At 48.7% G+C, this 24,712-nt stretch overlaps 1 protein-coding gene across 1 annotated transcript; it reads left to right on the forward strand.

The window, feature by feature from the left end:
- Positions 1–3,444: 3,444 nt before the first annotated feature.
- On the forward strand, positions 3,445–24,110 carry LOC308149876 (separin-like; the record flags this gene model as incomplete). Its single annotated transcript, XM_080522757.1, has 31 exons — positions 3,445–3,531; positions 3,750–4,052; positions 4,162–4,911; positions 5,346–5,444; positions 5,625–5,736; positions 5,840–5,964; positions 6,491–6,684; positions 7,344–7,586; positions 7,709–7,853; positions 7,977–8,136; positions 8,993–9,135; positions 9,568–9,702; positions 10,493–10,618; positions 11,078–11,252; positions 14,616–14,741; positions 15,286–15,442; positions 15,667–15,776; positions 15,878–17,052; positions 17,716–18,172; positions 18,336–18,461; positions 18,884–19,097; positions 19,375–19,580; positions 20,424–20,551; positions 20,734–20,856; positions 21,084–21,233; positions 21,659–21,826; positions 22,095–22,199; positions 22,527–22,645; positions 22,762–22,845; positions 23,307–23,471; positions 23,909–24,110. 31 exons carry the CDS (start codon positions 3,445–3,447, stop codon positions 24,108–24,110), a joined length of 6,612 nt encoding a protein of 2,203 aa, XP_080378883.1.
- Positions 24,111–24,712: the final 602 nt, after the last annotated feature.

Raw genomic sequence — 24,712 nt, forward strand, 5'->3', positions numbered from 1 at the left:
AATCTACAGGCGTTTAGGGTATTAATTTAAACTCAACGTGCTGCTAGACTAAAACAGGTTTAGACACAGACCGCATTTATCTGGGTTAAAGGACAGCGACGTATAGACGCAATTTAAACCACCACTTCTGCTAGGATAACTATGCTAGACTATATGAATCTCATACTACATGACGTCTGGGACGTATTCTGACAGTTTAGAGGGGTTTAATAACGGGTTTCATGCATTTAAGATAAGTAGAAAATATAGCCGTAGTATAGCTGGTTTATATTGGTTTATATTGTAGACGCGAGGTTGAAAAGACGTCTATTGCTCAGAGGGTGCCCTTGAGCAAGACACTTAACCCTGAAATTGCTCCAGGGGCGCCGACTACGGCTGACCCTGTGCCTAGAACCAAAAAATACCAAATTCCAACAATTGACTGACAAGTTGATTGCATGGCAAATAAAACATTCTTCTGTTCGTCTTCTTCTACAGTAGGCCTACCGTGGTGGTCAGCTGTGAGGTGTCTGTAGTGTGTGAATGGGAGCCGTTTGCCCTCCAGGGCCAGAGACAGAGGCTTGTTGTCCTCCAGCAATCAGACAAATATATTGTTAAGTAATGCACTTTTTATAGAGAGTGGATGTCCCAGCAGCATTCAATGTCATTTGCTGCTCAAGCTGTATGCAATGTACGGTACACACAAAAAACATGACACCGCCTCTGAGTCCATTTTTGGTCAGACGAATATATAGCTCAACATTTCCATCTAGTGGACACGCTGTGTAAAGTGGAACATGAAAATCCTCAGAGAAAAAAGTGCTTACTGAAATGTTCTCTTGTGCTGTGAACAGTGTGTGTGTGTGTGTGTGTGTGTGTGTGTGTGTGTGTGTGTGTGTGTGTGTGTGTGTGTGTGTGTGTGTGTGTGTGTGCGTGCGTGTGTGTGTGTGTGTGTGTGTGTGTGTGTGCGTGCGTGCGTGCGTGCGTGCGTGCCTGCCTGCCTGCCTGCGTGCGTGTGCCTGCGTGCGTGTGCGTGTGTGTGACATCAAGAAAGATAACGAGATATACATATATTTATCCAAAGCGACTCAGTTACATTGCAATGATTGCATACATTTCAGTATATTATGGTCCCAGTGGGAATCGAACCATACCTGTCAACCCTCCCGTTTTTCCCTGGATTCTCCCGTATTTTACCTTTCTTTCCCGCTGTGCTCCCGTTTAAATATTTTTCCGTAAATCTCCCGTATTTTTAACCTATAATCAGGGGTGCACATAACTGGTGCGCCAGTGCGCATGCGTCGCCAAAATGCATGTTGCGCGGAGGATCAGCGGCATGAACGCGCTCTTGCGCACCAACAGCTGGAAGCGCTGGGAGAGGAATTGACTTCCTCAAAACTCCTACTGCTAACTGCTTACTGCCCGTTAATACCAATACCATATCCTTTCATGACCACAATGTACCCACCGACGACGACCACGGCGACTCCCCTCACGAAAACATTCGGAAAGTATCGTAACTTGTACTTTCATTCCGCGTATCGCGCATCGCATGGTTATCACGCCGACACGTGAAAATTCAGTCCCGAACGACTCGTCGCTAAAAGGAAAAACAACACCAAGGCACTTCACGTTTCTTTTCTCTGAAGCTTTCAAACGTTCAGACGTTTGTTTTACAGCTTCATTATCGCACCTCGACCCCTGACCCAGGGAATATGGTTGGGAATTATATTAGAAGAAGAAAAAAAAAGACTTTGTTGCACAATCAAAATAATGAGCTATTTAAAGTGATAGCCTACAACATCCTCTACCATGGTTGAAATTGAGGACAGTATTAACAACAGTCAAGAGAGCAGTGATGATGATGATTAAGCTTGTAGCATAAGTAAATGCTTAGGCTGTAACTTTTTGTTGAAAGTTGATTTCAGTGTTTACAGAACAGAGCAGTGCTTAAAGAGATATCAGTTGATTTCATTGTATTTAAAGAACAGACATTCAGTTAGTGCTTAAAGAGATGTCAGTTGATTTCATTGTGTTTAAAGGAGTCTGACAGACTTTCATGCTTAAAGAGCAGTCATTTGATTTTTCATTTGTTTCTTTTGTTTTGCACACAATCATTTGTTCGTTCATCTTATTTTTGAATAAATGTCGTTTTGCTAATATAAGTTATCCATGTATCCCTTTTTTATCCATCCTGTGGGACGGGTCGTGACTCGTGAGCTCGGGGAGCACCAAGCAGCATCCCTAGGTGCTCCTCTGAGCACTGGCCCCAAAAAGTTATGTGCACCCCTGCCTATAATATAATTTAACACGTTAGACGTTGGCGCATGCGCACAATCGTTATATCCATGTCGGAGTTGACTTGTTTCCTCTCGTTTCTTGGGCTGCGTTCGTAATCTTGCTCTGAGAGCGCCGGAACGCACACTAGGTGCAACGTCATAAAGCGACCAAGTAATTTGATTGGACAAGAGGCATTCCATAAGTGGTGATCAGATTTTTAGAGCGTATTTACGAACGCATCCTCGGATATCTCCGTTTTGAAATGATCGCTGTTTGCATTGCGCCGCTCTTTTCCCATTGACATCAAATGTATAAATAAATGTGCTGAATTGATATGCCCTTTTGTGTTTTCATGTATATATATATATGCAGGGATGTTCAAAGTATTTTACTTTCAACCAGGTATCTGATTCTGATCACCTGTAGTCACTTACTTAATAATAATAGGAACTAGTTAACCAAATTCTTGTTGCACGCCCGTTTATTGTTTATTTTCGGGAAAATATCCCTTATTTTCAAATCCCAATGTTGACAGGTATGAATCTAACCCACAACATAGTGCTGGTTGGACTTCGCCCACCTGTGAACAGAGTCCAGTCGCGGCCTCACACACAGAGACGTAACCATGGAGATGGAATGACCCCTGGATACACAGGAAACAGACTCAGACATGATGACACGCGGTGATTGGACAAACACACTTATTTAAAAAACAACTGACAAATATAATATTTCTCAATTTCTTATCTAATTAGATGACACAGTCCTTAGTTTAAATCAAATAAACGTATTCCAAAAATAAATAATAAATAAAATAAAATCATTTTTGGGGACCTGTTTTTGGCTTGAGAGTGCTCTAGAACTAGTGACAAACACACTTGTTTAAAAAACAACAGCGCGCGCCGGGCGACTTCGTTGGTGTTATGATCCAAAACTGGTAAAATATTTATGCAATACTTTGAGCTAGTTGAGTGATATTACTGCCGTAATGATAATGACCCAATGACAGTTCATTCTGCTAAATTGCCAACACAGAGGTTGATCCTAAGAGATTAACACATGGTATGGTAAATCGTGCTTAGGGTGCTAACTCCAATCCTTAGCCGAGATAAACTAGCAAGATCAAGATGACACAATTTCTCTAAATAACACGAGATACCTCATAATTATGTTTTAACTGCAGAGATGAAGATGAAGGTCTTGTCAGTTGAGGAATACATCAAGCGGACAGCTGGTCCAAAGGAGACCAGTCTGCTACATGAAGAGTTGGAGGTGAGTGATGTTATTATTATTATTATTATTTAAACATTAAATATGTTATTTAGCTAAACGTTACTCCTCTGTAGCAGCTGACGTTGGGACAATCATGAATGTATCATTCAAAACTATAGCTAACGTTTCTCTAGATTCGTTTATGTTTTGGCTTTAGATATTCATGTAGTCGGCCTTGCCATGTAGGCTACTACACAGTAACTGTATTTTCATTACAGAATTTCGTGAGGGCTGGACCTGGGCGACAAGGTCAAAAGTTGTGTGACCGGGTTATCCGAGCCTGTCACCATCAACTGGGAGTGGGACCCCCGGACAGTGACCACGTCACACGTCTGATCCAGCTGGTGGAGTTTGCCCTCTCCGGGTATGACCTTTCTGGGGAGTTTAAGGCTCAGAGCAGTCCTCTGTACATGGAGAAAATCATCTTACACATACTGAGGAAACTGAGCTCTCTGGGAGTGCACCGTCCGTTTAGCCACCTGGGAACCCTGCTCTACCAAAGGATTGCTCCAGCTCCACAGGTAAAAGGAGCAGAAGTACTTGCTTTTTAAATGTAGGATAGTATAATGCATCGAGTTTTTACTGTGTACACCTGCTCAATCTGTTGTGTTGTTGACTGTGTCTTCATAGACCGGGGACTTCCGTGTTCTGGTGCAGGAATGCTTTACCGTGCTGTGGGATGGACTGTCAGGAGTCCAAGACAACACCCCCCTAAACCCTAGGGACAAGCTCCGTTGCCAGATGCAGTCCCTGGGCTTCCTGCTGCTGCTTGACAGGGGGAGTCCACTTCCTCTCTCGAGCTCCAAAGTACCCATGTACACAAATAGAGCCCTGGCCCAGTACGAGAAGAGCTGTGGGACTCTGACGGAGGAGGACGCTTCCTTCCTCCTACAGGAGACACACAGTCACCTCCTGGCCCATTGGACTGGGGGACAAGGCGGGGAAGGGGACAGGGAGCTCTCGGAGCAACCCTGCCTCTCTACGCTCTGTGAGGTGGTGCTGATGAACTCAAAGCTCCTCTGTAAGGCAGGCTGCTGGGGTCTGGCCTCAGGACTGATGGACGGTGTTATGGGTAGGGTCAAGGGGTGTTTTAACGGACTCAGGCAAGCTCTGGTGTTGGGCAGGCGGGCAGTAGACGTACATCGCTCCCTGAGCTCAGGAGAGGATTGTCGGCTGGCGTTCACAGACTGTGCATGGGACCTCAGGTCTCTCCCTGCTGCCTTAGAGGACCCGGTGGCCCATGCTGTCCTGTACGGATGCGGGATGGTGGTGTGGGCAGTGGAGGCAGGCAAGAGCAAGGGTCTGAGTGGAGCAGGCCTGCTCGCCTTGCTCTTGTTTCTGCAGGAGTACCATCGATTACTACAGAAGAGATCACAGAAGGTTGGTGACATTTATCATTGTCAGGCGTGCAGACTTGTCACCTTTCTGCTAAATTAGCCGTTTTTATGTCTAAGTCTCATCCAAGTCACATGATGCGTGAGCTAACTAATCTTCCTGTCTGCTAAACTCTGCTGCTGTTGAAATAACTTTTAGCTTCAGGCAGCTAGGTACAATTCCAGACAGCGTGGATAACAGTCAGTGTAAACTGTTTTCCAAGTAATTATGAGGGTGTTATGGTCAGGGCTGCCGCTACTTACACGGTTAGACCATTGATACATTTCCTTCGTTTTCAGGCAAAAATAAAAAAGTGTCACCTTTTTGGGCCATCCCCAATTTGCACCCCTGATTGTATCATGATAAAATGCTGTAGTGGAAGAATTTCCAATGTTCTCACAGAAACATGTCGGGTGGGTGTGTATGTCGCTCTTTAACAGGATTTGGCGCCGCTGCCCGAGAGCCAAATTCAGAAGCAGCTGTGTTTCAGCATGTCCCGGGTCTTTGTGTTTGCCTATGAGAGCCTGTTTGCTTCGAAGGTAAGAAGGCTCCCAGCTCTCACCCAAATGAGTTTTTATCCTCTTTGGAATTCTACTTCAGTTCAGGCCATTGGATCATGGCCCTAGTTTATAAAGTTGTTGGTAATTGTTTAGTCAGCATTCACATTTATTTGAGCTCAAATTGTTAATTTGAATGAAAATGCTGTTGTTTTGTTTCAGCTGGAGAAGAGGGAGACACTAGACAGAGTACTGCTGTATTGCAATGCCACAGCAGGCCGGATGATGACTGAAGTCCGCAAACTGCCCAGTGACGACATGCTCGTCCAAGCAGGTAACTGACCGATTGTGGCATCTCATTTAATCTGGTTCAGCCCCAGCATGTTAATACCAGATGGCTGATGTGTCTGTGTGTGTGTCTGCCGTCCTCTCTATAGTCACAGCAGTGAATAGGCTGGCATGTGCTCTTTACAACCGCCGGCTGTACGACCAGGCCTTCACTCTGTTGGAGATCCTGTACCAGGACCTACGGAAGAACTGCCCTGCCTCTCTGTCTGATAAGGTGATACCTACCCCCTTTAAACATGTTAATTTGTTAGTAGATTATCTTCATTTTTTTTATATATACTGTATATGTTTTTAGGGCATTTCTGCTTTATTGGGATAGAGATTGACAGGAAAGATGGGTTGGAGAGAGGAGGGATGACATGCAGGATAGGTCGATGGCCAGAATCGAACCAGGGACCCTGCGATTACGCTGCATGCACCTTAGTGAGCTACTACACTGCTTAGGCGTCTCTAAACATGTTAATTTGTTAGTAGATTTGAGTGGATGCCTCATTTCCGTGGGTGGATAGGTTTCGATGTGAAAGTCATTGATACTTTGGGAAAGAGCTACTGTACATGAATTCAATCGGATGTTGTTGTTTTTTTGTTGTATTGTTTGTTTTTTTAAATATGTTTTTTGGGCATTTCTGCTTTAATGGGATAGACAGTAGAGATTGACAGGGAGAGAGAGAGCATATCAGAGAGAGGTGCCCCTCCATTCAGATATTGTTCATCAACACATTTGGTGTGTCTTTCTCCAGTTGAGCTGGGCCTTCATGATGGCGGTGCAGAGCTCTCGCTGGAGCGGTCAGCTGGAGCGTGCCTTGGACTGGGTCATCCTGTGGCTGCAGGCCCTGGGTGACCGGGTCACGGGTCACATGACGGAGCCCGTCTCTCTGTGGGTCAAAATCAAGGTGGATGCCGTTCAGGCCGGTCAGGAGGACACACGCCTCAGGTATTGGTTACTAGTAGGGATCCACTGTTCACAAGGCTTCTGTTGTTGTCAAGTGTCTGTGTGTTGTCAAGGAGGTACATTTTTCATCTTGTCTCCTTTATCCTTCTCTTGAGTTTCTATTAATGACTTGAACTGTTTGTGGTTGTAACTTGCCCTGTGGTGTTCGCTTAAATACTTCATCATCCCTCCAGTACTTCTAAATTCCTCCTCCAGTAAAGGTTATATTTTTACTGGAGCGGCTGTGGCGCAGGAGGTAGGTTGGCAGATCGGCGGTTCGAGCCCCGGCTGGCCACATGTCGAAGTGTCCTTGGGCAAGACACTGAACCCCAAATTGCTCCCAGTGAGCGGGCGGGCGCCTTGCATGGTAGCTTACCGCCATTGGTGTGTGAATGCGTGTGTGAATAGGTGAATGAGAGGCCGTTGTAAAGCGCTTTGGATAAAGGCGCTATATAAGTGCAGTCCATTTACCATTTAATGTTACGCATACAGAGCGACTGATTGGAGTAACCCTCCCCTGTCATGTTGTTGAACATTCTTTCGTTTTTGTTACTTAACGTTGACATTTGTATCTGAATGCCAATGTTGAGGAACCAAAGCCAGAAGAATTTTACTCTTGTGTACTTGTACATTGAGATGTAATAAAAGCCATTCTGAATCAGGACTCTGCGCGACGGTTTTGGGTGTAACGTCCCAGACGAGGGCGTGATGCTCTGTCTCCTCGAGGAGGAGCTACGCGTCTACAGGGAGGTGTCAGGAGACACCACCGAGGAGCGCTACAACACACTCTGTGACCTGCTGGACATCTGCCACGAGAGCAGCTCCCACACACACCTGCGTGCTGTCTACCTGTGTGAGATGGCCCAGGTGGTGTGTTTCCAGGACTTCAGCGAACAGACAGACTGGTAGGATTTACCTTGAACTGTAGAGTGAACGATTTACAGAACACACAAACATGGCCCACGTAAGTGCCTTCTTTTTATATAAAAAAATAAATAAATAATAATAATTCTTTGCAACTGTGCAGCTCGGCAGTTGATTTTACCCAAGAGGCCCTGCGCTTGCTGGAGGAGGAGCAAGAGACCAGTAAGAATGCTGATAGGCTCAAGGATGACAAGGCCCACGCCTCTTTGTGGCTCTACATCTGCACCCTGGAGAAGACCGTACAGGAGGTCGGTGCTCCCTAATTTGAGTATCAGGAGTTGAACATTTTCCCCTTTTCCTTCTTTATGTGTCTTTATGGACATTTAAGCCTTAAAACTGACCATTGGGATTTCTTCCTGGCCCTTTTCTAGGCCATCGAGACAGAGAAGAAGTTGCAGGATGTGAGTGAGCGGGCCGGGGGCGACGCCGTTCCTGTGAGCAGCAACGACCTGGACTACGAGGACAAGCAGAAGCAGCAGGACAGTCACCTGGTGTACGAGGGGCTCGGCTTCGACTTGGCGGCAGAGAGCAGTAAAGAATTACATTTACATCTTTGGCATTTAGCAGACGTCTTATTCCAAAGCGACTTACAACAAATACATTCGACTGTCTATGTGAGTCATCTATCCACCAGTCATAGCAGGAACAAGTAATCTATGTTCAGGCCTGGAGCCATTGGCAGTCGGCTAGAAGAAGTGATTTTTTGGGGGGACATAGGAGAAACAGTATGGGGGCGGGTAGTAGATGTCTCAGGAGAAACAGTATGGGGGCGGGTAGTAGATGTCTCAGGAGAAACAGTATGGTGGGGGGTAGTAGATGTCTCAGGAGGGACAGTATGGTGGGGGGTAGTAGATGTCTCAGGAGGGACAGTATGGGCGGGTAGTAGATCTCTCCGGGGGGACAGTTAAGGTGTAGCCTGAAGAGATGGGTCTAGTCTCTGGCGGAAGATGGGGAGGAATCCTGTAACAGCATCAGCCTTGTGTGTGTCAGACCTCAGTTAGGATGTCTGTCAGCCTGTTGTTTACAGGGGTGGCCAGCCCTGGTCCTGCTAGACCATCGTATTTCAAAACGTTTAATCTAGATCTGGACAATGCAAGTTTTTGCTATCCAGGATCAGATCTATCTGGCCGATTTTGAGTAGTACGGGGGGGGGAAATCAGCCAGCTTGATCTGATCTTGGTTAGCAAAAAAGAATCTGGATCATTCTGATTCTCCAGATTTGAAAATTTTGAAATACTCGACCCTGAAGATTCAAATAATCACCTCAATCGCCGCCTCCCCGGTTAGAATCCACCAGACCTGGGTTGACCTGGGTTGACCTGGGTTGACCTGGGTTGACCTGGGTTGACCTGGGTTGACCTGGGTGTTTGTCTGTCTGTCTCCTCAGAGCGGAGCCAGCCTCTGGACAGGGCGCTGAGAGAGTGGTCCTCTCTGCTGCAGAAGCGTAAAGATCTGCCTTCAGTCAGGAACCCCAAACAGACCTGTTCCTCCATCGCCCTCACCGCTGCTCTCTACAAACTCATGGGCAAGGTAAGAGACTTATCAGTTAGTGTTAGTCTTCAACTGCCCTTTGGCACATTCAGATCTGAAAGGGATCTGATAGTTTTGAGCAGAAGGGTTTATGGCTCCATCTTGCCTTTTGACGGGTAGGGGTTATGAAGACAAAGGCACATTTATTTGTATACCACATAATCATACAAATTAATCTAGACTCGTAATGCTTTACAAAAAACATGAGCTAACATAATTAAAACGTGAAAAAAAGTTCAGCTTTAAAACGATTCATAAAAAACAAATCAATCGGTTAAAAAAGCCTTGCTTAACTCTTTAAAAAATACACTCAATTAAAAGCCGAACAGAACATAAAAGTCTTCAGCATATTTTTAAAGGATATAGATCCAATGTGCGTCCGTTACTAGACTGCATCATGTCAACTCTTCACTTCACCTCTCCTCATCCTAGCCTCTGCAGGCTCTTGAGAGTTACCAGCTGGCCATCGGCCTCTCCCGTTGCCTTGGCGATGCCCAAGGCTGTGCCACCTCCCTGTGCCACTCTGCCAGACTGCTTCTCGACCTGGGTGCCCCTGGACCAGCACAGGTAACTCACCTGCTGATAGGGTTGAGGCTTCACATAAGCTTCACAGACGCATGACATCTAAGGCCGCATCTACACTTGACACTTCAATCCAATCCTTTTGTCATCCGAACAGGATGATCACATACTACTTTATGATAACTGTACACAGGGCTCCCACGGGTCCTTGAAATCCTTGAAAGTTTGTGAATTTCAGAGAAAAAAAAATCTATTTGAAAATAGACATGGGTCATTGAAAGTGCTTGAATTTCTCTCAAAAAAATGACTTTACACATATTTCACAATATATTGTTTTGCTGTGCTGGGGTAGAGAAGGTTAGTTAGAGAATCTAGTGTTCAAGCCTCTACATTCAAAAGCCTCTCTTTTTAATTGTTGTCTGTGAGCGGATAGTTCCTATTATATAAATTCTCATCTAGATCTGTCTCAAACTATGCCGTGTTGTGTCCTTGAATTTGAGGAAATTTAGTCTTGAAAGTCCTTGAAAGGTGCTTGAATTTGATGTTTCAGAAGGTGTGGGAACCCTGTGTACAGGTCTAGATTATGCACAAGAGTCGCATTGTGTTGACATTGTGGCCCGATTGTGTTTTGGCATCCGGCTGACCACCATTTTTTGTGTTTGTAATACCAGGTGAGGACACATGTTGTGATCTGATCGTCATGTTTGTATATCAGAAGTCTGGTTTTAAATGTCAAGTGTAGACGAGGCCTAAACAAACGGGTGAAACCCTATTCAGCTACATCACGTAAGCTAAATGTTGTGTTTTATCTTGACCTTTTGATTGGCTGTTTCAGAGCCAACTGGAGGAAGCAGAGCAGTGTCTGACCTCTGACTCCATCAGCTCCACCACTGAGGGACCCTCTTCTCTCTCTATGACGGCCAAACTGCTGAGGGCTCAGCTCTGTTACAGCACAGGACAGGTAACACACACACACACACACACACACACACACACACACACACAAGCTTGTGACAGTGATACACACTCGCACAGACAGACACAACAGAGGAAGCTCACTAGGCCGTAGCAGATTGACTGACATTTTTCGTCATTTAGACGCTTTTATTCAAATCAGTTAATTTTATCTCCAATTACAGGGACATTCTCCCTGGAGTAATTTAGGGCTAAGTGCCTTACTCAAGGCCACACTAGAGAGTGGTGTTCCCAGGTGGGATTGGAACTCATGACCTTCTGATCACCAGTCCAACTCACTATCCACTAGGTCAGGCCAACGCTAGCCGATGTCGGTACTATAAACGACAAAGGGATCGTACAAGTAGCCATTGCTCTCTCACCCTCACCATCTCTTGTTTCCTTTTCTCCTCCTCCTCCTCCTCCTCCTCCTCTCAAACTCTCCTGTACCTCTTCATGTCTCCAGGTGGAGCTTGGGGTGCCTTACCTGTGTGAGGTGCTGAATGAGTTGGGCCGAGAGCAGAGGTACTCTAAGAGCTGGTACCTGCATCGTGCCCGAACCCTCCAGACCAGCAGTGCCTACTTGAGTCTGGACACGGGCACGCTGCCACAAGGCCTACGGCAACAGATCACCCAGCATGGTCAGCAGCACCCTAGATTTCAAATTGTATTTGTATTTCTATAATAATAAAAAAACTGCTTTATTGGGATAGAGACGGTAGAGATTGACAGGAAAGATGGGTGAGAGAGAAGAGGGGTGACATGCAGGATATGTCGACGGTCGGAATCGAACCAGGGACCCTGCGATTACACGGCTGACGCCTTAGTGTGCTACGCCACCAAGCGGCCCTTTACATTTACATCTGAACCGTTTAGCAGACGCTTTTATACCAAAACAGCTTATAATTAAACATTACAGGGACAGTCTCCCAGCTCTTTCCCTGATGATGGCACTCCGCTCGTACTACTAGGTGACTTCAATTTCCAATCTGAGAAGCTTCTCTCATCTGTAGTACTTGACCTTCTCCTCTCCTTCGGCCTTACCCTGTCCCCCTCTCCTCCGACTCATAAGGCAGGCAATCAGCTCGACCTTGTCTTCACCAGATCTTCCCACACTTCCAACCTTACCGTTACCCCTCTTCCAGTTTCTGACCACCACTTTATATCCTTCTCCCTTCCCCTCAAAACTTCCTCTTCCCTCTCAGCCTCTAACCACTTAAGACCCTCTCGTCGTAACCTACGTACCCTGTCCCCCAGCGCCCTCTCTTCTTCTGTCCTATCCTCCCTACCCTCTGTCGAATCCTTCTCCCTTCTATCCACTGATGCGGCATCCTCAACCCTTCTGTCCGCTCTCACCTCATCCTTCGTCACCCTCTGTCCACTAACCTTGAAGCCAGCTCGATCCTCTCCTCGAGCTCCCTGGCTCTCTGAAACGCTACATGCTTGTAGACTAGAGCTCAGAGCAGCTGAGAGGAAATGGAGAAAAACTGGCCTTTCTGATGACCTTAACCTCTATCACTCTCTCCTTGCCAACTACGCCTCCTCGGCATCAGCTGCTAAAACATCCTACTATCATTCAAAAATACATTCTTCTGCCTCTAATCCTAGAAAACTGTTCTCCACTTTCTCTTCACTCCTTAATCCACCTCCTCCCCCTCCTCCTTCCTCCCTGTCCGCCGATGACTTTGTCACCTACTTTGAAAAAAAGGTGGACGACATCAGCAGCACCTTTCTCCCCCCACCGCTCCCTCCTCCCACTAACAATGCTAACACTGTTCCCACTAACAATGCTAACACCCCTTCCAAACTCCCCCCTCGACACTCGATCTCTGGATTGTCATCTTTTTCCCCCCTCTCCCCCGATGAGATTCTCACACTTATCACATCAAAGCGGGCAACCACATGCCCTCTTGACCCCATCCCCTCCCCCCTTCTCCAATCCATTTCCGCCGACATCCTTCCTTACCTTACCACCCTAATCAACTCCTCCCTATCCACTGGATCTGTCCCAGCGGCCTTCAAAATAGCCAGAGTCAAGCCTCTCCTCAAGAAACCTACCCTTGACCCATCATGTGTCCACAATTACAGACCGGTATCCCTTCTCTCCTTCCCTTCCAAAACCCTTGAACGCGCGGCATCTAAGCAACTGATTGACTATCTCCGGAAGATGGATCACTTAGACCCCCACCAATCCGGCTTCAAGGCTGGGCATTCCACTGAGACTGCGCTCCTTGCTGTCACGGAAGCCCTCCACTCTGCCCAAGCTTCCTCCCTCTCCTCTGTTCTCATTCTCCTTGACCTGTCTGCTGCCTTCGACACAGTCAATCACCAGATCCTTCTCTCCATCCTCTCAGACCTGGGCATCTCTGGCACCGCACACTCCTGGTTTTCTTCCTACCTGGCGGGCCGCTCCTACCAGGTGACCTGGAGAGAATCGCTATCTTCTCCACGAACCCTCTCCACTGGAGTTCCCCAGGGTTCCGTCCTAGGGCCCCTACTTTTCTCCCTCTACACCAAGTCTCTTGGCTCGGTAATCTCTTCACATGGGCTCTCCTACCCCAGCTACGCAGACGACACTCAACTCTTCCTGTCCTTACCCCCGTCTGATGTACACGTGGCAACCCGTATCTCAGCATGTCTCGCTGACATTTCAACTTGGATGGCTGACCACCATCTCAAGCTCAATCTTAACAAGACCGAGCTCCTCTTCATCCCCGGGAAAGCCTGCCCTCTCCAAGACTTCTCCATCACAGTGGAGAACTCTACTGTAACCCCCTCCCTGACAGCCAAGAACCTTGGAGTGATCCTGGATAACCGACTATCCTGTGCGGAGAACATTGCAGCAACGGCTCGCTCCTGCAGATTCCTCCTCTACAACATCAGAAGGATACGACCATTCCTTACCAGAGAGGCAGCGCAACTCTTGATCCAGGCACTGGTCATCTCCCGCCTGGATTACTGCAATGCACTCCTGGCTGGGCTCCCCGCTTCAGCCATTAGACCTCTGCAGCTCATCCAGAATGCTGCTGCCCGGCTGGTATTCAACCTCCCCAAATACTCGCATGTCACCCCTCTCCTTCGCACCCTGCACTGGCTCCCGATAGCAGCTCGCATCAGATTCAAGACCCTGGTGCTTGCATACCAGGCAGCTAAAGGGACAGCCCCTGCCTACCTGAAGGAAATGGTAACCCCCCAAACCCCTGCCCGCTCACTCCGCTCCTCCACCTCGGCTGGCCGACTGGCCCCACCTCCTCTACACAGCAGTCGGGCTGCCCGATCACGTCTCTTCACAACACTGGCTCCCCGCTGGTGGAATGAGCTCCCCACGGCTGTCAGAACGGCAGAGTCACTACCCATCTTCCGTCGTAGACTGAAGACCCATCTCTTCAGGTTACATCTTAACTGCTCCTCCTGAGACATCTTCCGACCCTCACCACTACGTCTCCTAAAGACACCCGCTTTCCCCTCTACTGTGTCCCTAGAACTTCTATTGCCCCCATTGTACTGTTTCTCAGTTTCTCCAGTAAAAAAAAAAAAAAGTTTTAGTAGAAGGCGATAATAGGGAGAAGGTTTTTCCTCCTATCAGTGGCCCCGGGCCCGAGCTAGAGTACTCTTCCTGCAACGAATGGTGGACTGCTGATTCACATGCTTAGTATTCAAATGTATTGATTGTAAGTCGCTTTGGAATAAGGCGTCTGCTAAATGCCAAAAATGTAAATGAGTAATTTAGGGCTAAGTGCCATACTCAAGGGCACACTAGTGGTGGTGTTCCCAGGTGGGATTTTAATAATACTATCTACATGTATAGTATCATATCTGTATTTAGCTTGCAGGGTGGCCCCATTACTAATGGTCATTAGTGATCATATGCCGTCTGTTGCTTTATTAAATCTATGATGATATGATGATATGACAGGTATGAGAATGAGGTGTTTTGGTTGCATTGCTGTTTTGATGGTGTGTGTGTGTGTGTGTGTGTGTGTGCGTGTGTGTGTGTGCTCCAGGACTGAAGACTGCAGACACTGCCCTCACTGCGAGTCTGAAGCTGCTCGCCAGTCTGCTGGTGGCGCTGGTGGGGAAAGACTTGTACGGAGCGAACTGTAACATCGAAGCACGCTTCGTTAACCAAGGTAGGGCCGGGCTGGCATACTGTCCACCACATGTACTGTAGTTCATAGACTGCGGCATCGACTGGCTAAGTCGTCTCATGAAGCTTCATTGACCATGGTTTGGGTGTTCCCCCCCACTCCACGTAGAATAAGTGTCTATAAACCTCTTGAATGTGGCTCAAGGGAAATCCTCACTCTTGTACCCCATTTTTTAAACAGTGGTAAGATGTGCCTACCTTTTATACGATACTCCTTTAGGCCCGTCCGTCTGCAAGTCGTGCTGAGGTTAATTTGGTTGTCAGTCTGTTCTATTGACCTGCTCCCTCTGCCCACCCCCCACCCCCCCCCCCGGTGATAACCTGGTGTTGTGTGTCAGTCTGTGCTCTTGACCTGTTCCCTCTGACCTCTGACCCCCCCCCTCCTGCAGGTGATAACCTGGTGTTGTGTGTCAGTCTGTCCTCTTGACCCGTTCCCTCTGACCTCTGACCCCCCCCCTCCTGCAGGTGATAACCTGGTGTTGTGTGTCAGTCTGTCCTGTTGACCTCTGACCCCCCCCCCCCTGCAGGTGAGAACCTGCTGATGAAGTGGCTGGTGATGTCAGAGCTGCTGAGCTGCTCGCTGAAGATGGTGGCTGTGAGGAGCAGCACCGGGGCCGTAGATGAGGCCAGACACCAGTGTCTGGATGCCCTCAAACTGGCCACCAAGCTGCAGGCTCTTAGCCAGTACGTGTGTGTGTGTGTGTGTGTGTGTGTGGGGGGGGGGTGGGGTGTGTGTCTGTGTCTCTCAGCAATACTAGTTGTATAAACATCTTTCTTTTTCTTTTAGTATGCTGAACATTTATTTACATTTTTGAGCAACGATTTTCTGCATTTTCAATCTTGGAACAAGAATTGGAAAAAACATGCTTTTGGCTTCTGAAACTCTGAGTGTCTTTGTCCTTGTGTAGATGTGCAGAGCTGCTGGTGCTGAAGGCCGAGTTGGAGCTGATGAAGGGCAAGAGGGTGGAGAGTGCACTGGACCTGGACAGAGTCTTTAACCTTCTGGAACTCTGCATGGGTTAGTCAACTTCACCCTAGTAGTGCCTCTTACTGTTGGAAACTCTTCGAGTCCCGTGGCCAACGATGCTAACAACGTTTTTGCTCTCTTTAACCTCTTAGATTTTTCTAATCAGGAGAAGAAGGTCGAGGTGAAGATCAAACCGAGGAAAGGCCGTCCGTGGCGGAAGCCCGATAACCCCATCCCCAGCCCTGTGGAGGACTCCAAGAGCTTCCTGACCACCAGGTGGCTCCCTAAGGAGCCCGTGGAGAGGAAGGACCCGGCCAGCTCCCCGCCGCTCAAAGCTCGGCCCCAGTGCTGGCCCTCCTCCCTGGACCACAGGACCGACTGCCAGTGCCCCTGCTGCTCCGAGCCCAGCCTGGGCCGGGTCACCGTACGCTGGGCGACCGCACAGGCCGACCTGGCCCTCCAGCTGGGCCCGGCGGAAGCCCGCGCCAGCCGCAAGCTCCACCTGGCCACCTTGGCCCGCTGCAAGAGCGTCACCGCCAAACTGGCCGTCAGACTGGCCGGGCTCTTCCCCGGTGTTGTTTCCGGCCCTGCGAACCGCTTCCCCAAACCAGCCTTGCTGCAGGACGTGGTGGGCAGTGTTTACCTGCGCATGGCGCTGGCCGGGCTGGAGCTACAGCTGGACAAGGGCCACGGGCCGTGGAAGATCCTGGAGGCCGGCCTGGCGTTCGTGACCGCCAAGCCCTCTCCGGACCTGGGGCCCCTGAGGGCGGGCCTGCTGGCGGCCAAAGCCCTGGCCGCATGTCTGGCCCTGGCGGCCCAGAGGGACTGCTCCCCGGAGGAGCTCTTCTCTGCCGCCTGGACTTGGAACGCACCCAAAGGGGACGTGGAGACGCACCACATCAAGGCCAAACCGCTGCCTCTCCCAGCCTCGGCCAGGAAGACGAGGAAGGAAGACCCGGCGGCCATCGCCGCCGCCAAGCCGAAAGACGCCAAGACGCCCAGAGTCCCCAAGAACAAAGTGACGTTCTCCTTGTCCTCCATCAAAGCAAGTGGCAAGTGTCTGGCCCCGCCCATGACACCAGTGATGGTGAAACCCTCCCAGGCCAGATCTGGCGGGAGGGAGCTCAGCTCGTTTTACTTCAGCACGGAGGTGCCCACGGTGGCCTGCACCCCTGTCCAGCGGGCCAGAGCACCGAGAGGAGGAGGAGGAGGAGCGAAGGCGGCCCCCAAGCTGGCGTTCCAGGTTTATGAAGAGGCGTCACCATCTCAGGAGAAACCCCAGCCTGTCCCTGCAGCCCCCAAGAAGACAAACAAGTCTCGCTTCAAGGTACGCCAGGGCCCAGTCGTTCAAAACGTACAATCTGGATCAGAATGATCCCGCTTATTTTTTTGGGCTATCCAGGATAAATGGTAAATGGACTGACTTATATAGCGCCTTATTCCAAAGCACTTTACAATGGCCTCTCATTCACCCATTCACACACCAATGGCGGCATGCTACCATGCAAGGCGCCGTCCCGCTCATTTGGAGCAATTTGGGGTTCAGTGTCTTGCCCAAGGACACTTCGACATGTGGCCAGCTGGGGCTCGAACTGCCGATCTGCCAACCTTGCGATCATTAGACGCCGGCTCTACCTATTAGACGCCGGCTCTCCCTCCTGAGCCACAGCCGCCCCAGCCTTTTTGAGTCATTTCAGCCAGCTTGATCTGATCCTGGATCACAAAAAAGAATCTGCATCATTCTGATCCAGATTAAACGTTTTTTAACAACTGGGCCCAGGAGGTCAAATTATTTTAGGGCTTTCATAATCCAGCGTCTTATATGATCTTTAGAGAGGCCTGATCATAAAGACTTGTACTACTATCATATTTGTATATGTCGGTCTGTTTTGTGCATCTTGAAATTAATTGGTATGGTGGAGTGTTAGAATCACTAGCAAACTGCCACGGGTATTGCAGCACGGTTCTGACCTTTTGTCTCCTGGCCTAGGTGCAATTCAGTGACGAGAGTGACGCAGAGGCCGACCCCCAAGAGAAGGGGCTCAAAGAGAAGAAACCGGCGGCCTCAAAAAAGCAGACCGCCTCCACCAGAACGACCCGCGTCCGCAAGCAGCCAGCGGCACCGGAGCCGCCTGCGGAGAAGAAGTCCCTTCCCAAGAGGCAGGGCAAGCGCAAGGTTAGCACAGCGGTCCCCCACTCCACCTCTTCTGAGGTGGAGGTGGTGGAGGTGGTGCCGGCCCCAGCCAGGAGAGGAGGCAGACCCAGGAGACAGCAGGCTGCCGGGAGGGAGGCTGCTGCTGCAGCAGCCGGAGCAGGGGGACCGGACACTGGGGAGGAACCGGAGAGGTTGAGGACAATCGACGAGGACATGGAAGGGATTATGATGGACAGCAGTATTGAAGAGCTGAGAGCGTCCGACACTGAGACTGAGGAGTCTGCCGCATCCAGTAAGTGTGTGTGTGTGTGTGTGTGTGTGTGTGTGTGTGTGTGTGTGTGTGTGTGTGTGTGTGTGTGTGGATTGAAAGATGCCATAGTGTCGTTGTCTTGTAACATCCCTGAGCGCTGAGGCTAATGTCACTGTTGACTCCACTTTGCCTCGTCTCTCTGCAGGCATGGCTGTGGACGGCCCAGGCACTGGTTTTGAGGTCCTGCGGAGGGACCTGTGTGGTGACGGAGAGAGAGACTGTTTGTCTGAGCTCAGGAGCGGAGGCCCCCTTCACTCCAACGCCGTGCCAGGTGAGCGTCACGAGAGGCCCTGCTCTGTCACTAGTCGAGGCTTTTAAAAAACTAGCTATTTTCTCCCTGGCCTTTGACCTGAGGTGAGCCTGCCTCCCGACACTGCACTTTTTGCACTTTTATTTCTGCACTTGTATTTGTATCGCACCATGTTTTTAGATCTATTTTATCTGTTTTATATCTGTATTTTATCTTGTTTTTTTCTTTTACCAGCACTTTGGGCGGCTGTTTGTCATTGTAAAATTGTGCTATATAAATAAACGTTACTTACTTACTTAGTCTTCCATGGTGTGCATCTGAGAGCTCTGTTGAGAGATTTGAGACATAAGAGATTTTGTTTGAATCTGAGTGATCTGTATAGACAAGACAGGCGAGTAACAACCCCCCCCCTCCCTCTTTCTCTTTCCTTTCCTTCCACATAGATGGTCTTTCTCTTGAGGTGGTGCAGTCTTTGCTGCGTTCTGCCTGGTTGGCCCTTCAGCATTTCCCCCCGCCCAGCCTCTACCCCAGCCTCTGTACCCTGCTGGCCCTCTTGCTGGGGCAACAGGACCCGGTCACCACGGCGATGCTCCATGCCCAGTCCGTGGGTGTCACTACCCAGCATGACATGAACCGACATCTCTCAAATCGCGTCAGGTCAGTCACCCATATTCTCTTTCCTAAGTCCAAATCAGCCCCTTCCCCCCCCTGGGATTGGCAATGATCAATAGTGCCATGGAAGTTGCCTTCCAAAACAATCGATTCAACCTAGCCTATCAGATCTACACAAGGGGCTAGGGGGTAGATCAGGAGATGAGCATCTCTCTTTGATCCTATTTCTTCCTCCTTTTGTTTTTGTGTTTATTGTAGTATTGTTTTTAAGTCGTTCCGTCAGAGAAGATCCAGTGACCTTGTTGCTGTGTTCCTTCTGTAGGAAGCTGAAGAAGAACGCCAGCGAGCTGACAGACAAACTGGGTTCTCTGAGTCTAGACGACCCCCCTGCCCGGACCGGGACGGTCCCTCTGGAGCAGAGACTAGCTCAGCTGGAGAACATCTTCGCCTTTCCTACCGCAGACCCCTCCGCCTTCCCACAGCACCACTGCCAACAGTTCATCCAACAAATAAACAACCTCCCTAAAGGTACAGTACATAGGGTTCCCACGGGTCCTTGAAATCCTTGAATGTTTGTGAATTTGAGAAAAAAAATCAAGGCCGTAAAAGTTTTTGAAAATCGACATGGGTCATTGAAAGTGCTTGAATTCCCCTCTCTCTCTCTCTCTGTCTCTCTCTAAAATAAAAATATAGGTAACATGTAGAAGGGAATAAAACAACCATACTAGTTACTACGGTTAATTAGTTAGCTAGATTTTAAACCGACATAACGCCGTTAGATTTGAAAACCGTTCATGGTCATTCCTATTATATACATTCTCATCTAGATCAAACTATGCCGTGGTGGGCCCTTGAATTTGAAGGAATTGAGTCTTGAAAGTCCTTGAAAGGTGCTTGAATTTGATGTTTCAGAGGGTGTGGGAACCCTGAGTACAGCTCAAGGGTTTTACATCAAGACCCATCTCTTCAGGCTATGCACCTTATGTCAGTTATTCTGCCTAAAATGTCAGTTATTCTGCCTAAAAATTATGTGCTAGCTCTTAAAAATGAGATCCTGCAAGGAAATCAGTCCGACCACATCTATTTACGCAGAACATAATGAAGCTAGAACCAAAATGCCAATTTGCCAATTCAGTGAAATCCCTAATTTCATCACCTCGACGATGACAAAAAGCTATATGGTGTCGCGAATAGGTCTCAAATTATATTCTAAGAGGTCTATAAAAAGGTCTAAAAAGATCTTACATTTGACTTGTTGGAACTTGTAGGAACCCTGAATAAAGCTTATTAACACCCAGGAGCAAACTGTCAGTGAATGCGAGTTGTGTTTTGGTGGTTTACAGCATGGTGACCTGACTTCTCTCTCTGTAGGGGTGACGGTGTGTCTGCTCTCGGTGGCCAGGGTGCAGCCAGGGGAGATTGGGGACACCCTCCTGCTGTCCCGTCTGGAGAGGGGCTCCTCTCCTGTCACCGTCTGCATCCACACCGCCCAGCGGCAGGTGAGGAACTCACACACACACACACACACACACACACACTCACTCACTCACTGACTCACACACGCAGACACATGTCTATTACATGTGTATTACACCGTTGATTGTTGCTTGATACCTATGCGTGCGCGCACACACATATACATATACTGACTGTCTGTCTGTCTGTCTGTGTCTCTGTGTAGCACCCTTTAAGCTGGCTGCTTCAGGAGTTTGACAGTATCCAGAAGCAGGTGAAGGTGGTGAGCTCTGAGTCGGAGAAGACCCAGTGGTGGGGAGGACGCTGGGCACTGGACAGTCGCGTTGAGGTAAGGGCAGGGGCGGGCGGTCACTCTGCTGGGTGCGGGCAGGCATGGATGAGCAAGTTGGTCGGGAGAGAGTCGGGCTTAACCCGTACATCTAGAGGGCGATGCTTAACAAGCAAGTGGATGCATGTCTAACGGTTGTTCCTCATGTGGGTGTTTTTGATTTGCCCCTAAATCTTGTCTCCCTCTCTTGTCCGTCCGTCCCCCCCCCGCTTGTTTTCCTGTCTTAGAAATTGTGTGAGAAGATGGAGGCATTGCTGGGCTGCTGGCGGGGGCTTCTTTTGCCCCTGACCTCTGACCCCAAGCTCATCACCCAGACCAAGCACCTCCACAAGACCTTCACTGCCTGGGGAGTGCAGACCTCTGAAGAGATGCTCAAGGTGTGTGCCCCTCCCTCTCAGAAAAGGATGTGAAAGGAAAGGGAGTCTTAATGGACCTATCGCTAAGCCACGCCCCAAAATAGAAATTGTCCAATCATATCACAGCAAAAGTCACTACAGGCAGAAAACTCGGACAAACAACTTGCTAATATCTGATGGTGAAAAGCTTCTAGACTAAATATTCTTGTCATCTTTAAAAAAATATGTCTATTACTTGCTGTGGCAGAAATCAGAAATTTGCCAACTCCCGCCATTGTAAGTCATTGAATATCATTCAGTCACGGTCAGTCAGTCACTGTCAGTGAAGCGTTGTTTGTTTTTCCGAGTTTTCAAAGGGGGCGTGGCTTAGCGATAGGTCCATTGATCCGAGTACACGGTCTCTCTGTTGACTAACAGGCGGTTCTCATTAACCCTGTGTGTTCCAGGCTTTGCTGTCGGCCTCTCCTCTCCTCTCCCTGGGAGACGTGCGATGGTTCGCCCAGGGACTGTGTCCGGAGCGGGCGGAGGAGTGTGTGGCGCTGCTGCGGGCGGCCGTGTCGGCGCTGCGAGAGAGGGCGGAGCCACAGGGACATGTGGTGCTCATCCTGGACAAGGTTAGTGGTGGGAGGGGGGGTCACATAATCTCAGTTATCCCTCATAAACATGCATGTGTTTATGAGGGATCGCACACACACACACACACACACACTTTTCCCATCTCTCCGCAACTCTGTCACTCAAATGTGCACCACGATGTCAACATACCCTGCGGACAACAAAGCACAGTGTGGTAGTTTGTGTGACGTACTACTATGCTTTTTTTTGTTGTTCACGTATTGCAAGCGCTGTGATGTAATATCTATCATGTTTCCTCCTCCGCAGTACCTCCAGAAGCTTCCGTGGGAGACCATCTCCTGCCTCAGTTCCCGTGCCGTGACCCGCATGCCCTCTCTGTCCTCCCTACTGGGCCACTGTGCCCTGAGAACTGTGAGATGAAGCACTGTTTGAATCGGCACATTGGGGCCTGGTCAGTTAGCCTGGTCAGTTAGCTTGGTCAGTTAGCCTGGTCAGTTAGCCTGGTCAGTTAGCTGGGTGCGGGCAGGCATGGATGAGCAAGTTGGTCGGGAGAGAGTCGGGCTTAACCCGTCCATCTAGAGGGCGATGCTTACAAGCAAACTAACAAATCAGTAACAGTTAACTAACAGTCAGATGCATGCAGCAAATTATGACTTTTTTTTTTTAATGCTAGTGACTCATTTGTTTCAAGCTGAATAGTGACGCGGGCGTACTGCTTGTCTCTTTTCCTCCCCTCAGTCTGACCCTGAGTGCGTCCTGAATCGAGGAGTGGACCCTAAGCAGGTGTTCTACGTGCTCAACCCTGATGCCAACCTTCCAGAAACAGAGGAGCGACTTAAAGACCTCTTCTGCTCCAGGTGAGCCTAGTGCCAGTACATACTGTACTGCATGTCTGCTGCTGTTTAGGAGTTGTCTCTTATTAATATCTCTCTCTCTCTCTCGCTCCTTCCTTCACTCCCTTTTCCTTCTCAAGTGGGTATGCTTGGCAAGGTGTGAGTGGGGCTGCTCCCGACACTGACCACTTGCAGGAAGCTGTCACTACTAAAGATCTCTACATGTGAGTAGGGAAATGTCACAATTGAGTTGACTGGAACTTACTTCTGTTTGGAAATGTCTGCTGCAGCTCCTCTGTGTGGTATTTCAAAATGTTTAATCTAGATCAGAATGATCCAGATTCTTTCTTTTGCAATCCCAGATCAGATCTAGTATCTGGCAGGTTTTGAGTTGTATTGGGGAAATCAGCCAGCTCGATCTGATCCTGTATCGCAAAAGAAACATCTGAACTATCATTCTGAGCTCGTTTGACATTTTTTAAATACTGGGGCCCAGGTGTTCAAAACGTTTAATCTGGATCAGAATGACCCCGACTCTTTCGAGCTGGCTGATTTCCCCTATACGACTCAAAATCAGCCAGATAGATCTGATCCTGCATCAGAGAAAAGAATCGGGGTCACAACCGGGCCCAGAGGTTGCCCAGTCTTTCCTGTGTTGCTCACGTGCCGCTCTCTGTTGCCGTAGTTACGTGGGCCACGGAGCAGGGGCACGCTTCCTCGACAGACAGAAGATCCTGCAGGAGGAGATGAGGGCCGCCTGTATGCTGTTTGGCTGCAGCAGTGCTGCTCTGGCTGTGCGTGGGGAGCTGGAGGGGTCTGGCATCATCCTCAACTACCTAATGGCAGGCTGGTAAGACTCGACAGACAGGCTAAACCCAGGGACGCATGCACGAATACACAGCGTTTCCTTGTCTCTGTACTCTGCCAATTAAATTGAATCTAAAGGGAAATCCTTTTACAAGTTGAAAGTGTGTGAATTTGAGAAAAAGAAATCAAGGTCTTCAAAGTTTTTGAAAATAGACATGGGGTCATTGAAAGTGCTTGAATTCCCCTCTCTAGTTCTGTCTCAAACTATGCCGTGTTGGGTCCTTGAATTTGAGGGAATTGAGTCTTGAATGTCCTTGAAAGGTGCTGTTTCATAATGTGTGGGAACCCTGATAATTCTACTTTAGTGCCCAATCTGCCCATACAAGGTACTGAAATAAAAAAACTGAGTGCGTGATCAGTTGCTGTGTGCGTGTCTGTGAACCGGATGTTTTAGCGTGTCCCGTCTGCTCTGCCCTGTAGCCCGTTGGTTCTGGGGAACCTGTGGGACGTTACCGACGTGGACATGGACCGCTTCACCATTGCCCTGCTGCAGTCCTGGATGTCTGCAGGCCCTGGGGCCGCTCTCCTGGACCACATGGACTCCTCCCGCCAGGCCACCCAACTCAAATACATCATAGGAGCTGCGCCTGTGGTCTACGGCCTCCCCGTACACTTGCGATAGGACGAGGAGACGCACGGTTCTAGAAACTCACAGTGAACAAAAATGGAACATCAAAAGTTAGAGGATGACATCTGTCAACTACTACATAGTAGTTTGTCTCTTCATGAAAACAAAGATAAATATAAATGTAACTTTAATATAGTTGTTTTAAGCAAAAATGACACGTGTTGTTATGCACTGTTGTATAAAAAAACGATTGAATAAAAATATATGATAAAAAAAAAAGAGCAACAATGATTTAGGCAACCCACTGTAGATTTTAAAGTCTGTAATGGGAGCCATCACTGCAGCACACTTGAATACGTTGTCGGTTGCTGCCAACATCTTTAGTGCGAGAAGTCCACCAAACGCCTGTTGAAAAAAAGATGAATCATGCACATGAATATAATTCACGGGATGATATAGCATTTTAACCCCCTACAGTAAGAGTGTGAGCTTAGTTAAGTCAGCAGGATAGCATGTGTACTGCACTGACAACCACAATCCTCAATTTTTGTCAAACAAAATGTGTACCTCTGATCCTCTTTCTCAATGCTCTCTCTGATTGGTGGTGGGGGTGTTGGGAGGGGAGGGGAAGGGGGGGGTGGGGGGCATAGGCTACA

Source organism: Nansenia antarctica (genome assembly GCF_963989245.1).
Source record: "Nansenia antarctica genome assembly, chromosome: 2".
NCBI classification, from domain to species: Eukaryota; Metazoa; Chordata; class Actinopteri; order Argentiniformes; family Microstomatidae; genus Nansenia; species Nansenia antarctica.